The 15,909-nt window shown below is 44.2% G+C and overlaps 1 protein-coding gene across 1 annotated transcript in view; it reads left to right on the top strand.

Annotated features, from left to right (window-relative positions):
• The window catches only part of LOC134205300 (homeobox protein homothorax-like), a 128,579-nt gene that overhangs the window by 19,519 nt on the left and 93,151 nt on the right, over positions 1–15,909 (top strand). The window contains exon 2 of the mRNA XM_062680438.1: positions 674–924. Within this exon, the coding sequence (XP_062536422.1) occupies positions 674–924 (251 nt within the window). The remainder of the gene's footprint in view (positions 1–673; positions 925–15,909) is intronic.

Here is a 15,909-nt window from a genome sequence, read left to right as displayed (position 1 = left end):
CATCTCGGTTTACAAGTTTTATGAAATTCTTCTGATTTTCTTACTACAATTTACAATTTCAAGGCTAGAAGCCAAATTACAATTACAAGCTTTCATTTCGATAATTGTTACTTTTTTGTGCATGTGCACCAACTTTTGTTCAAAAGCGCATTTGAACGTAATCGTTAACAACAACATTTGCGACTTGATGGATTCAATATTAACATAAATCATCGGCAGGGACTATTTCATCTGCTTTCACCACTTAAATTCCGTATCAAATCAATGACCGCAACTCACAAAGTCTTCAAAATTCACGTGGTCCTTGTTAAAAAAACACACCTTGGTATGAAAATTATCTCGCCAACTGTACCGAAAACGGTTAACATTTATTGTCTAGCACCGCACGGAGCATTTGCCATTTGCTATTCTTTACCTAACACCCCGAGACTCAAACTCTATACCTCCAGCACTCTGCGCTCATACATGAAAGTGGCCATAAAGTTTTATGGCAAAAATAATTTAGGTGGGGGCTACCAGATAAGCAGCCCAGGACACGTACACTGTGAAGTTATCATCATTAGCCACATTCGTCGGTTAAGAATGCACTTCTTGGAGGCGCATACCTAGATCTATTGTTTTGTTCGCATGGTGTTTGACCGAGTTTTCTCTCTCTACTTTTCTTTTTTTGCAGTACGACGATGGCCTGCACGGCTACGGAATGGACGGTGGAGCAGCGGCAATGTACGACCCCCACGCAGGCCATAGGCCGCCTGGGTTATCCGGTTTACCTCCCCATCACTCACCTCACATGAACCATGCTGCGGCTGCATCAGTCGGCATGCACGGTTACCATGGAACCTCTAGTCATGTATCACCAGCCACGAGTCACATGGGTGCAGTGCAACCAGATGTGCATAAACGTGATAAAGAAGCTATTTATGGGTAAGTTATCAGTGGATCCTAATCACTCCTCGGTAGTAATTGGAGACGGCCCACCACAAAAAGTGGCACCCGCCCTCTTGCAAAGGGCTTGCGCTGGATCAATTTTGTATTCCGTATGGTGTGCGAGTCGTCTTTCTCGTCTAAGCACTGCTGTCCTCCTCTCTCTGTGCATCGAACGTTGTCAGAACTTGGCTTACTGGCATATTAAAAGGCCATAAATCATTCGTTTATGCATTGGCTCGGAAGAAACAAACATCAGCATTCATAATTATAAGTTCAAAAATTGTGAGAATTTATAAAATTACAACCTTTTTAAGTGTCGAGGATACGCTTAAATTGAATGCTTCCTTTTATGCGAGACAGACCCGAGCACAAACCACGACCGTATACACCCAAAAGATAAAACAGATAATAGCGATTATCCAAAAATACCATAATAACAGATATTAAATTAAGGACATCAGGCAACTGTCGGAGTGAGATGCAGTCAACCCGTCAGTCAGTCAATTGGTCCGCTGTGCCGCAATGACGGGCGGACCCAGGCTCGTAGGTTGTGATCAATCTATTAATCATAATTATAGTTCCTCGCGTTGGAGATTTTGTGTGCAATTTTGAAAGTTGCGTTTGGTTTCGTGATGAACTGTTGTAGCAGGCGGGATGCATAGCAAGATACAGTTTAGAAACTTTACGATCTTCACACACTTTTTTCACATTCGCTTTTTAGGGTTCGTTTCTGTCTATGAAGATCCCTAAAACATCTGTCGTATCCCAGATCCTTTCTGGAATCGTTGATATCGCTTTCGTGTTCACTGCGCGTTCCCGAAACTTGACTGTCGGAGTCATTTCAATATGTTTGGGATGATCGTAATTTTATTTCCCATTAATATCATACAATCATCCTCCCTTTTCAACAGTTTTACAACTGTTAGCTCAATACATGTTACTTGGGGAGGGAGCTGCAGTCATTAGAGCTATTATCGTATTTTATCTTCCTTGTACGTCGTCGTTGTCGTCGCCGTACCTGTGGTTGGGCAGGAACAGATGAAAAAAAAAAAGTTGCGGGAGAATGAGGGCTTTGTGTGACACCTTTCGGAATGAAATTAATAAGAACAAACAAACCTTTATTGCTCGTTGTCGGTTCGATGATTTTCTCCGGCAGTTCTTGCCTCCTAAAACAGAAGCATATTTGAAAGGAGCGAACTGTAAAAGCAAAAACAAATATTAATGAATTTTTCAAGAGGTCGGTATTTGCTTTATAACGCATGTTTTTCTTCTAGCGACTAGAAGGGCACCTCGCTGGCGAGCAAGCACTTTTTCTTTTGCCGTACTGACGACGGCGACGGGGCTTCGTATCTGACTCTCAATGCTCACAAGCAAGGTGACCAATTTATGTCATCAAATATTTGAATTTCAAATTTACACTTTAGACCGATCTTTTTTTGCTGCTTTGTCCATCGATTATGTTGGTCAGATGAAGACGGTTCGACTATGTTTACATTTTGCTCGAGATTGAACAACGATGGCTAACGAGTGGGTCAAGTTTAGTCCAAATAACTAATTAGGTGTAGTGCCATTGTGGACTCTTCGACGACAAAGATGTCTATTAACGGGAAGTGTCTGCAAGAAATTGATGCTGGTGGTTTTCGTTTGAGTGGTTTTTATTTTGAAAATTAGGATTGGGTGATTATATTCTTTTTGTTTCACGTAGCACGTACGAAGGTGGCTGGGCGTAAACTGAAATGGGTAACGCATATCCCAACAAATCGTTTTTTAAAACTATTATCTGGATTATTAGAGCAATGTGTAGTTGTAATGAATAACATCTCGTTTATGTAATCATTCGATTTTGCACTCACAGTATTAACGATAGAAAGCATGATAAACTTCGGATGCAGGGGGATATACTTCTTGATTTCTAATGATACATTTTTACTGATACATTTTTACTGATTTTACCCAGAAAAGCGTGTTCTCAACAGTAAGCTAGTGAACACAAGATGTTTTATGATGGCTTGTTGATGTTATTTCATCGTCTACTATTACTTATTAAGAACCATTTCTGTTCATGGATTTCAAACCGACAAGTGTGAGTAACACACCTTGCCTATCTTCACCGATTGTGGATATTTTTTAACTACCTTAGGTTTTTTTGGAAGCAGTTTTGTTTTTAGAGGATTAAAAAGGAGCAAATTTTGCAATATTACGTAAACAAGTGAAGAAGTATTGGTATATGATTTCATAAACAGTATTTGCTTTAAGCATGATGCCCACATTGCGTCTTTACAACGATGCGGTAAAGCGGTATCCCAGGGTCGCTGTGTCAATGCACACCTGCGTTATTTTAACGCTGCGTGCACGAAGCGTTGGAAATACCCCACGAGGGTTTCGTGCCTTATACTTCTGCTTGAACCATTTTTCTGCTCCTTTCTTATCGCAAAGATATGATACGGACAAACAGACATAGCCCATGGAACCTTTAGCGATCTTATTCATCGTCACAAGAACACTATCGACATCTGTTGTTTACTCTAACGTTAAACAAAATCATTACGATCCCAGGCATGGGAAAATTACTTTAAAAAAACTGTAATTTACTACACATTTACATTTTATCCGGCCGAATTTCATGCCAGAACAATTCAAAATCCTTACAGCTATTCAATGACTAAAACAATTGAGCTATAAATAGTTTAAAACGCTCAGAAGCTTCTTTAGTTCCATGTGATTTATATTCCGTTGATCAATCCACAACAATTAGAATATGTAATAATGCCAATTTTGGCACGATGTTCGAACAAATGACACCCAATTATTTGCGGTTGCTGGGTGTCGATTTTATTGGGGCTTATGTTATTTTATTTTCAAATCCTACTTTTCCTGCCAAAAATGGTCAAAAAGAATTTCATCAAGGATATTTATATGATAGGATTGTTAAGGGGCCTTCCTTAGTCGTGTGGCTAGATGCACAGCTACAAAGCAAGACCTTGCTAAAGATGCCTGGGTTCGATCTCGTTCAGGTCTAGGAAATTTTCGGGTTGGATATTTTCTCGACTGCCCTGGGCATAAAAGTATCATCGTGTTAGCCTCATGATATACGATTGAAAAAATGGTAACTTGGCTTAGAAACATTGCAGTTAAGAAATGTGGAAGTACTTAATGAATACCAAGCTGCGAGGTGGCAATGTTCTAGTAGGGATGTAATACCAATAAGAAAAAGAAGAAGGATTGTTATTTTTTGATTGATTAAGTCTAAAGCCTTGTAAAATACGTATATCGCCTCTACTTTAGCATTTTATGTGTCTTCTTTTAAATCTTCTACGATCTTGTGTTGGCTGAGACGTGAGCATCGGATCAGATCTGTTGAACATGTTATCTTATCAATTCTAAATGTACGCGTTTGCCTCAGTTAACAGTCATCAAAATATTATTCGATCCAGATCGAAAGCCTTAACTTGTTGATCTGTCAGCATAATTTGGTTTAAATTGGAATTTATTATTTGATCACATAAGTCAAACTATGTTGAAACTGTTCTTTAGAAACCCTACGTCTATTGTAAATGATATCCTACGTCAACGTGGACGTATTGACATGCATTTCTACATTTTTCTTACGACTGGTCACACACTGCGTGTAACGCCGCACCATATGCAGACAAGATTTATAGCTCTTCAACCGCATCATTATCGTGAACCTCTCGATCTGTTTGGCTGGCCCGTTTGCAGTCCTTTTAGCGGCATACCGATTGCCAACGAATATTTGCCTTGCCCTTAATCTTCTGTACGCAAGGCCGCCTTCTAGCAGTTATCGTTTAGAACTAACGTGCCTAATAGCAAAAGTGTCAAGTAGCTATCCGAGATTCCTCTAAATGACGGATCTTCAGGCTCGATAAATGAAATATCAAACAGTGCAGTGTTTCAGTACAGCACCAAGCTCGCCGCCCTATTATGGAGCATCTTCGCCCTAGAAAACCAACGCTTTGTTTGGTAGGCGTAATTAACTAACCACAAAATGATTATATGTATTTTATTACACATATTTAGCTCCATCAGGCATTCTTTTGTCACTTGTCGGCACCGGCTAGTCCGGCATGTCGCCGGAACGAGCGCACGAGAAGAGAGGGTGGTTGGTAAGATCCATAATATTCACCGCGCCGCTTCGCCGTGGAGTGTTACTCTTTAAGGCATATAAACTCCTAAAGATGAGACCTCGTAAAAGATGAGAGAAGAAGCACATCACCAACCACTAAGCTGAGAGAAAAAAAAAATAGTAATAAATTTTTTATGACCATTGTTTTAACGCGTGTTTTGCTTCGCTTCTCTATCTCTTTATTTTAATTCATACAAACGAACACAAGATACCTAATACAGTGGGACTTTATCGAGTCGATGTTTCCTAAGTCGGACAACCGTTTTATGAGGTGCTACAGAAGGTCCTCGTGCTCGTAACGTGCGTGGTCACTTATGGAACTCATGTATTAGTGCATTGTCGACACGCGGAGGATGGACTGTATCAATGTACCTTCGAGGTTCGGTTTTGTGCAATGCCCATCTGCATTCGGTTCTACCTAGGCAGAGCGAGGGAACGCAGCCCGGTCAGAACAATGTCGAGTTGAACTGTATCGAATATTTTGGTTGTTAGAGAAACTTTTGCTGGGGACTATCGTCTACCCTTGTCGTGACCTCAGGGTCGTTTTACTGGTAGCTCTCAGGGGAAATTGGAGGGGTACTGGCGGAAAGACTTCCCTAATATAATGCACGAGGTGGAGCAAACTAGTAGAAAAATATAAGGGAAATCATCGATAGTAAATGATGGGCAACTAATAATCATGTAGGTTGGATTTACATATTATATTCTTATTAATAACATTATTTGGTCATGTTCTCATTCTGAGGAGTAAGGTAGGAATTTAATGACATACCATTTCACTTCCCGACGACGGTGATCGACCAGCGGCACTGGCTTTGGCGACTGTTAGGCTTCGACACTCCATTCTCCCGGGCCTTTTCTCGTTGGTCAGAGGGTTGTCAGAATACCGCTGCGGAACGCGTCGATTCCAGAATCCGGGAGATTTGAGGGGCAGTTCTTGACGATGGTAAACGGTCAAAGGTAACCTCCACGATGACACCACACCCGGGGGTGCGAAAACTTCTCGACGGTGAAAAAATGGCACACCGCTCATTTATCCTCCGTAGGTTCACTCAATGACGGACAATACACTTTCCGTGCGCCGGGGTAAAGGCTACTTTTTCCCGAGCCAAGCGATGGCGTTGCTCTTCGGTGACTCCGCGTGTACGCGAATGGCTTCTTCACGCACTGGCTTCCTTTTGGCTGCAGCAACTGGGCCAAAATGGTGGGAAAGGGCTCACCGGGGATTAGTTTTTCGGCCGTCCGCTAAGGAACACTCGACGTCACTTTTCTACTCAAAATTTGAGAAAGTACGAAATTGCACACGCGACTCTTACTTCGGCCACTTAAATGGTCCCTGGGGGACAAAAGGAAAAATATAACTTTTTAATAAAAAGACGCACACGAGGTGGTTGGTTTCGTGGTTCACCTCCAAGAGAGCTGTCGACTCGCTGTCCGGTAGTTTTTACCGTTCGTCCGTGATGGTGGTGGTGGTCGACGATCAGTGATGCATTGGTAGTGAACTGTCGTGTTGACAGTCGATGTCAACGGTGCGTTACGGGAGTGTTTCAGGATGGGTGTAGGGATGTGCAGGATGATTTCCGTATTTCAATATTCGATGTTTTAGTGTTCAGTTTTATTTTAATTCAATTCCGTTACTTTTAAGTTCATTCCTAGTAATATAATTTTAGAGCAATAATAACTAGTAGTTAATGTAAAAAGTAAGTAAGGTTTTATGAATAATTATTTATGTACAGTAAATTTAGGTAAATTTATAATGTAAGCAATTTGGCAGGTTACATTCATCCCCCACCTCGAGTAAAAAAAAATTTTTTTTTTTTTTTTTTTTTTTTTTTAGGGAAGTCAAGGTCAAGGAATCTGTCCTAGTAGCTCTCTTTTCAATTAGAGTTAGATTGATTTGGCGAATTGATTTTTCCGTTCCAATGAGAGGAGCTCTATTTCGCAAAATCACTTAACTCTCATTGATAGAGTCTGGCTATTAGAATAGAATTTACCACGGTAGCTCTCTTTTCACTGAATGGTGAATAGATTTGGCGGAATGATTTGTCCGTTCTTATGAGAGGAACTCTTTTCCGCTAAATCACAAACCATTCAGCAATAGAGTCTGGCCACCTGAATGGAATACGTCGGGATGCGGTAACTCTCTTTTTACCGAAGGGTGAACAGATTTGGCGGAATGATTTGTCCGTTCTTATGAGAGGAACTCTTTTCCGCGAAATTACACACACCATTCCGTAATAGAGTCTGGTTACCTCACTGGAAAAGGATACTGGGTTCTACACAAAGTAGCTCTCTTTTAATTCAGCGGTGGACTGATTTGGCGGAATGATTTGTCCGATCTAACGAGAGGAACTCTTTTCCACCAGATCACACACCGTCCAATTATAGAGTCTAGCTACGGGAATAGGTCTTGGTCAGGAGTTCTCGCTGTTGCAGCTCTCTTTTGGTTACAAGTTGACTAGATCTGATGAAATGATTTGTCCGTTCTTATGAGAGGAACTCTTTTCCACCAGATCACTGAACTCTCAACCATAGAGTCTGGCTGCTCAGCTAGTGAATGAAATGAATCAAAATAATATGCATCACCGGGAATCATGGCCTTCCGGCATAAGGGTTCGTCAGAAAAAAGCAGGTCCAACCTCTCGAAATCAAATCTTTAGAAATATTAAGCTTTTATTTATTTAATTGATACTTTTATTGTAAATTCAACTTAAGCTAAGAAGAGAAAAATAAGTATTCTAGAAACCTCTTCATTTTATTTAATCATCACCGAAGTGAAATTCGGGATTAAAAAAAAACTCATTCACTCTTTCGTTCATTCCCCCCACCTTTCATTCAATTTTCATTCACTCCTTCCATTCACACGGTTGTCTGGTCAAAAAAACATCGTACCAAGAACAACCCACTCACACGCACACACACCAGTTATCGACTATTTTGTTAATTCCAGGGCCCTTATTATAAATTTGAGAAGGTCTAGCGTTCTTGCTAGACCCACTCGATCGTAGGTATCATTCGATCAACGAAATTTACCACCTGGGAGGCGTTACTATTTTAGTAAACAATAGCCTTAAATGTGACACTGGCAACGCCAGCGATTGTCACTAAAAAGAAAACGAGATGAATGAGAGGAAGAGACAACATATGATGTGTATCAGGAGGAAACAACCATTGAAACTCTGACGACGACGAGAACCGAGAAGCATGAATGACGTAAGTTTTTATTTATTTTTTTTTTCTCCGGTGAGAGGCAATTTACCGAATTTTCAATAATCATTCTAGGGGAATTGAGTAAGGAAGAGAAAGCAAAACAGATGTTCAAATCGGCACTACCCTGGCTTCAGGTGAACGGCTGGCCAGATTCCTAGGTTTTTTCCACTTAGGTCCTCCAGCTCATAGGAGGACGAGCCGATTTTAGCCTTCACCCGGCAGGGTAGATATTGCCGGCCTAGTTTGGCATTGTAATTTTCGACGGCCGAAGACTGCTTCATGTTCTTCCGGTAGACTAACTGTCCTACCGCAAAGGACTTGGCGAACGTACGGTTACGCAGATTGTAACGGCTTCGGGACACGTCGTGGGATTTTTCTAGATTTTTACGAACAATTTCATGAATGTTCGTGAACATCTGTTTGCGTCTTTCCGCTTTCTCTTCCGCGGATAATTCGTCTCCGTGACGAGATAGACGGTGGTCGGACCCTGCTCCGATAGCTCTTGTCCGTGGGTAATGAAATACGGAGTGAACCCGGTCGAGGCGTGGATACTGGTGTTGAGCATAAGCTCAATTTCGGGCACTTTCGTATCCCATACACGCTGGTCTTCCTGGACATAAGTGCGTATGGCCGCGTTTATTGTCCGGTTGACGCGCTCGACCGGATTCGATTGTGAATGGTAGCGGGAGTTCAGCCAGTGTGTGATTTTGAAGTGGTCTAATAATTCTTTGAAGTCCTTTGAAGTGAAAGTACTGCCATTGTCGGTGATAATGGTTTCAGGGACAGAATTCCGGTAGAACCACTGATTCTTCAAAATCACACACATGGCTGAACTATCCAGCTTTTTCATCGGGTGAATCATTACCCACTTCGAGAAATAGTCACAAATCACTAAAATGTGCTGATTTCCCTTCCGGCTCCGTGGCAACGGACCAACAAAATCCATCGAAATGATTTGCCACGGCCGGGACGCACAGCGCATTTTTCCCATTTCCGGGGTTGTTTGGACGTAAGACGGCTTGACCTCCTTGCAGGTGGAACAAGCGTGAATATATGCCCTGACGTCCTTGGCCATCTTGGGCCAATAATAGCGCTGTTGGACACGAGCTATCGTTTTGTCAAACCCAGGATGGAAGTGCTCATCGTGAGCTTGTCTCAAAATCTCCGCAACATCATCGGCTGGAACTACTTGCTTCCATTCGAATCGCGAGTCGAAAGGTACATTCCGGGCAGTGACGAACTTGTACAGCCTGCCGTCTTCGACCTTGAAGTCGACGAAGTCGTCAGGGCGGCTGCTGACCTTATCCATCAAGGAGGCGTACCACGGGGAAGTCGGTGAATCTTGGACTAACGCTATGCTTCTCGACAATGCATCCGGGACGACATTTTCCTTGCCTTTCCGGTGCACTACGGTCATGTCGAACTGCTGAAAGTCCAAGCTCCACCGACTACACCGGGACCCAACCTTCCACTTCGTCTTTAGGATGTGGGTCAACGCCGACGAATCCGTCACTAAGGTGAAGTGGTAACCTTCAATGTACCCCCGAAACGCTTCGATGGAGAGCAAGGCGGCTAGAGCTTCCTTCTCGGCAGCGTGGTAGTTCTTTTGAGGAGTGGTGAGCTTCCTAGAAAAATAGGAAATTACCCGCTCACCCTCCTCCTGCTGCTGGGTAAGCACTCCCGCAACAGCGACATCGCTGGCATCCGTCTGGATGACGAACTCCCGAGAGAAGTCGGGACTTCCCAGAATCGGAGCGGCGATCAGCTGCTCTTTCATCTGGCAGAAAGCTCTCTCCGCGGCTGGATTCCAGCCGATGACCTTGGATTTGGACTTGAGGAGGTCCGACAGGGGCCCGCAAGTCTCACTGAAGTTCGGGATGAACCGGCGGTAGTAATTTGCCATTCCTAGGAATCTCCTGAGCTTGGTGATCGTGGTCGGTCTCTCGTACTCGACGATTGGACGGATCTTGTCCGGATTTCCACGCAGACCTTCCGAGCTCAAGAGATATCCTAGGAAGGAAATCTCCGGCACCCCGAACTGAGACTTCTCAAGTTAATCATAAGGTTGGCTCTGTTCAGTCGACGCGCAATTTCACGAAGCAACTGAACGTGATGCTCAAATGTCTCCGTTACCACGACGATATCGTCGAGGTAGACGAAGACATAGGGTTCCAATACACCGTGGCCCAAAACTCGGTCCATCAGTCTTGCCAGCGTAGCAGGACTGTTGACAAGACCAAAGGGCATCCGGGTGTACTGGAACAACCTACCTTGCACACTGAAGGCCGTATACTTCCTCGAGGACTTCTCCAGCGGAACTTGCAGGAAGGCCTCCGACAAGTCTATGGTGGATAGGTATTTCGCCCTCGGAAGTTGGCCTAGGATTCGACAGGGGTGCGGCAAGGGGTAAGCATCACGAACAGTACGTTCGTTAATCTTACGCGCGTCCAAACAGAGCCGAACCTTATGAGGCTTGACGACTGGTACGCAGTTCAGCGACCAATCAGAGTTGCTGGGTTCAATTATGCCAGCGTCCAACAATCTCTGTAGTTCTACAGCCACCAGACCTTGTGTCTTGGGGGACATGACGTATGGGAACTGTCGAACGGGCGGTTTTCTCCGCCACTCTTCACTGAGTTCGATTTTGTGTTCCGCCAACGGAGTGGTTGACAATCGTCCGGGGCGGGCTGCTATAAACAGCGTTTTGATCTGCTCTATGGTCTGCTGCTCGATAGCAGACAGAACAGTCGGAGACGGTGGTGACTCGCGGCTCCTTTCTTCCTCTGAGTTCTCCAGCATGGCGCAATCAGTGATTGTGGGCTGGATACTGAAGGTCTTCCAGAAATCCATGCCACAGATGCAGCTGATGGCCAGGTTAGGAACTACCAGAGTCGGAACAACCTTGACCGTACCGTTCCATGAAAAGGTAAATAAATTCGTCCGCGGACATTGAGCGCTTCTCCGCTTGCTGTGCGTAGGCGGACGGGATCCCGAAGTGGAAATAACCGCTTCGGTTTGAGTGAATTGAAGACGCTATCATTGATCAGGGTAAGATTACTACCGCTGTCAAGAAGAGCGCGAAAGTTTACACCGTAAACTTGTACAGAAGTGTATGGACGATTATCGTTGGGGAATGGATATGAAATGGTGAACGAAGCCGGAGATACCTGGTATAGGTCATCCGAAGCCGGCTCGAAACAAGCGGGAGGTTTTACGCCTAGAAGTTTTGGTTCAGCGGCCGGCGGTTTTGGCTCGCTGCGATGGCGTTTTTTACGCAATACGGACAATTGTTGGACGGATAGCCTCGGAACCCACAGTTCTCGCACAGTACTCCTTTCGGAAGTCGGCATTGATCCATCCGATGCCCAAACTTGCCGCAATTGAAGCAGTGGCGACTGGAGAGAGGCTGATGGGACTCGATCATGTCTTCGAGTGTCGCGTGCGACCGAGTTGCCCCACGGGGACCAGCGGTTCCGCCTTGGGAACCCTTTTGTTGCTGGTTCGATTTCGAAAAGGAGTGGCCGGATTGGGACGCCGGCTGAGACGAGCGTTGCTTGCTCGCTTGCTTCTCCTTTTTCGGTTTAGGGGTCTCAGAATATTCTACCGCATTCACCGACTTCTCCGGTCCAAAGACCTTACTGTACACGGAGAAGTTGACAGCGTCTATCTTCTGACCGGCAGACACCAATGTCTGAAGGTCGGCGATAGGAAGGAAATTCAGCTGTTTTTTATAATCGATCCGGACATTCTGCATCAGAATTTGGACCTTTTCATGTTCCGGAATGGGAACACTCATTGTTCCGAACAGTTCCTCCATACTGTGATAGTACTGGAGAAACGTTTCGTTCCGCAACTGGTGACGCTGATAAACCTTCATTTTTATCATGGTATCTAGATCGGGGTGCATGAATGTCCTCCTGAGCTCTAGAACCAGGTGCTGCCAATTCAACAAGCGACCGGCAGCCCGCATGGTCATATACCACTGCAAGGCCGGTCCCTTGAAAAGGTGAATCGCTGAATCGAATAACTCGACTTCTGAGGCATGCTCAGATACGGCCATGGCATGGACCATTCCAAGGAACTGGTTCAACTTCAACCCTTGATCCTCGCCATCGTATTTGGAAATTGTCCACTTGGACACAGGTAAGCTGTGACGCCCCTGATTACCCGACAGCGTTGCGCTGTAGGGAGTGAGAGAAGGGTTGGCGGAAGGGAATGAAGTTGAGGAAGCAGTTCCCGTCCAAGGATTGGTCGATTGAGTATTTCTCAAAGTCGGATTCTGAGACCACGAAGGGTTCGTACAGGCACTGCTCAGTGTCGGATTTCCGAGCCAGGGATTGAAACTCGGCGTGCTATTCACAGCCGAATGGACGGACCACGGCGTTGAAACCGACGCCGCACCTATGGCTGGATTTCCGAGCCACGAACTAGTAGCGGAGGAGCTACTGAAAGGCTGAATACTCGAAGCCTTCTGAAGGTGGTCCTGCCACGAGGTAGAACACTGAGGCAGTGCTGACGAATAGCTCTGAGGAAGCGAGAATGTGACACTAGTACCCGGTCTTGAGTGAGAAGCCACCGTATGGGCTTGTGAATTCGTGGAATAGGCGGAACTGTAAGCATAATGCTCGGTAGATGGCACCAATTTACCGGAGCGCGAAACGCCGGTATTGTTCAAGTCCTCAGAGACTTGAAGATGAGCTGAATAGGGAGTGAACGGAGGTTTAATCATCGGAATACTAGGTACTCCGGGCTGTACATTCGATATATTCGGCTGGGTTCCTCTCGGAACGCCGGATATATACAATACAGAACTCTCATCCCGTTGCTTATCTCGTCTATCCAGCTCTGCTTCAAGCTCTTTAATCCTCGCCATCAACGAATTCACACATACGGCACCTTCGAGTTGGGAACTCGCAGAATTACTTTCTGCCGGCACGGATCCCTTAGGAATAGCCCCGGTACCAGTCACTGGAGTGGGCAAAACAGGAGGTGCAGCAAAACCCTCTGCCCTAAACAGATCCACCAACGAATGGTCCTCCGGATCCTCTCTGTTTTCCCCTCTTGGTTCCTCAGAACCCCCATAAAAGTTATTCAATAAAAGTTTCACCACGTCTATCAACATTGCTTTTAAAAAGTTTTCCGCTTCTCCCAATTCCCTTGCATTGTTAACTAGAAGGACAATTCGGTGGCCAAAATGCAGCAACCTTGCTTGCCCTCTCACCTTGAGAATCTTATCATTCTCCTTCAGACCTTCTACGATCTCGTCAAAATTCCGTCGGCAAAACTGAATTGTTTCCTCCCAATCCACATCAAGTGCTACCTCGATGGTTTTCTGGGTTTCTTTCTCGTTTTTTAAATGATCTCGAAGGCTTCTCCGCCTTCGAGAATAGGTGGGATCGTCGCGGATCACTATCGATCGGATATTGAGCTCAAATTCGAGCTCATAGGGCATTAAATGGTCCACCCTTAAGGAGTGGTACCATTCTAGAATTTTGTCGACTGCCTGGGAATAATCCATCAGTGCTTCGGCCATTTTCGAAACCGAAAATGCTTTAAAAATATATTAAATGCGTAAAATATATACAATAAATTCTACCAAATAATCTAAACCTACAAAATTTACCCCTAATTAGCGATTATTCTCAAAAAATGTGAGAAAAAGAAGCTAAAATAAAAAAGAAGGCTAAATTCAAGCCTATGCTGTCGCATAAATTATGCGACCAAGGAGAAATTAGCATAAACCTATGCTATTTCCCTAAGCTAAACCCTATACGAAATTATAGAAATAGAAATTTACCAATTTTGAAGCACTGTGTAATGAAAATTAGTAGCTAAGAATCACTTATTATAAGCTTAATTATTTACAATGTATCAATGTATAATAGATTAAATTTCTAAAGTCGATTGAAAGGCGACAATTATAAAGATTTCTCATCATCCGAACCCATACCAGAAAATGAAAAATTGATGAATGCAATTATTATAATGAATACAAACCTTTTCACTTTATAAGAACAATTGGAATAAAGGATTCCAATTCCTCCCGGAGCTTAATTGAAAAGGGTTCCACTTTAGGATTAAAGTGGAAACCTTTTCTTATTATTTTATTTTGCGTTGAGCGCCAATTGTTAGAGAAACTTTTGCTGGGGACTATCGTCTACCCTTGTCGTGACCTCAGGGTCGTTTTACTGGTAGCTCTCAGGGGAAATTGGAGGGGTACTGGCGGAAAGACTTCCCTAATATAATGCACGAGGTGGAGCAAACTAGTAGAAAAATATAAGGGAAATCATCGATAGTAAATGATGGGCAACTAATAATCATGTAGGTTGGATTTACATATTATATTCTTATTAATAACATTATTTGGTCATGTTCTCATTCTGAGGAGTAAGGTAGGAATTTAATGACATACCATTTCACTTCCCGACGACGGTGATCGACCAGCGGCACTGGCTTTGGCGACTGTTAGGCTTCGACACTCCATTCTCTCGGGCCTTTTCTCGTTGGTCAGAGGGTTGTCAGAATACCGCTGCGGAACGCGTCGATTCCAGAATCCGGGAGACTTGATTGGCAGTTCTTGACGATGGTAAACGGTCAAAGGTAACCTCCACGATGACACCACACCCGGGGGTGCGAAAACTTCTCGACGGTGAAAAAAATGGCACACCGCTCATTTATCCTCCGTAGGTTCACTCAATGACGGACAATACACTTTCCGTGCGCCGGGGTAAAGGCTACTTTTTCCCGAGCCAAGCGATGGCGTTGCTCTTCGGTGACTCCGCGTGTACGCGAATGGCTTCTTCACGCACTGGCTTCCTTTTGGCTGCAGCAACTGGGCCAAAATGGTGGGAAAGGGCTCACCGGGGATTAGTTTTTCGGCCGTCCGCTAAGGAACACTCGACGTCACTTTTCTACTCAAAATTTGAGAAAGTACGAAATTGCACACGCGACTCTTACTTCGGCCACTTAAATGGTCCCTGGGGGACAAAAGGAAAAATATAACTTTTTAATAAAAAGACGCACACGAGGTGGTTGGTTTCGTGGTTCACCTCCAAGAGAGCTGTCGACTCGCTGTCCGGTAGTTTTTACCGTTCGTCCGTGATGGTGGTGGTGGTCGACGATCAGTGATGCATTGGTAGTGAACTGTCGTGTTGACAGTCGATGTCAACGGTGCGTTACGGGAGTGTTTCAGGATGGGTGTAGGGATGTGCAGGATGATTTCCGTATTTCAATATTCGATGTTTTAGTGTTCAGTTTTATTTTAATTCAATTCCGTTACTTTTAAGTTCATTCCTAGTAATATAATTTTAGAGCAATAATAACTAGTAGTTAATGTAAAAAGTAAGTAAGGTTTTATGAATAATTATTTATGTACAGTAAATTTAGGTAAATTTATAATGTAAGCAATTTGGCAGGTTACATGGTTACATGGGAATGTATTTTCCTCCGTCTGAGGATTGCTGTGGCCACACGGCTGTTGCTGCTGCTGCGCGCGATGGCATGGCTGCTGCTGCAGCTGCTCTTCGTAGCGGATGTTTTCACCTCTCTAAAATTTACACACTCATCTGGTGGTGCAGACTGTCTGACTCGTGTTAAAATGCTGTAAAAGTAAGAATGAGCAACGAGCG

The sequence above is a fragment of the Armigeres subalbatus genome, chromosome 1 (genome assembly GCF_024139115.2).
Source record: "Armigeres subalbatus isolate Guangzhou_Male chromosome 1, GZ_Asu_2, whole genome shotgun sequence".
NCBI lineage: Eukaryota > Metazoa > Arthropoda > Insecta > Diptera > Culicidae > Armigeres > Armigeres subalbatus.
Note: the sequence above shows the minus strand (reverse complement) of the source record. Positions and strands in the feature narration are given on the sequence as shown.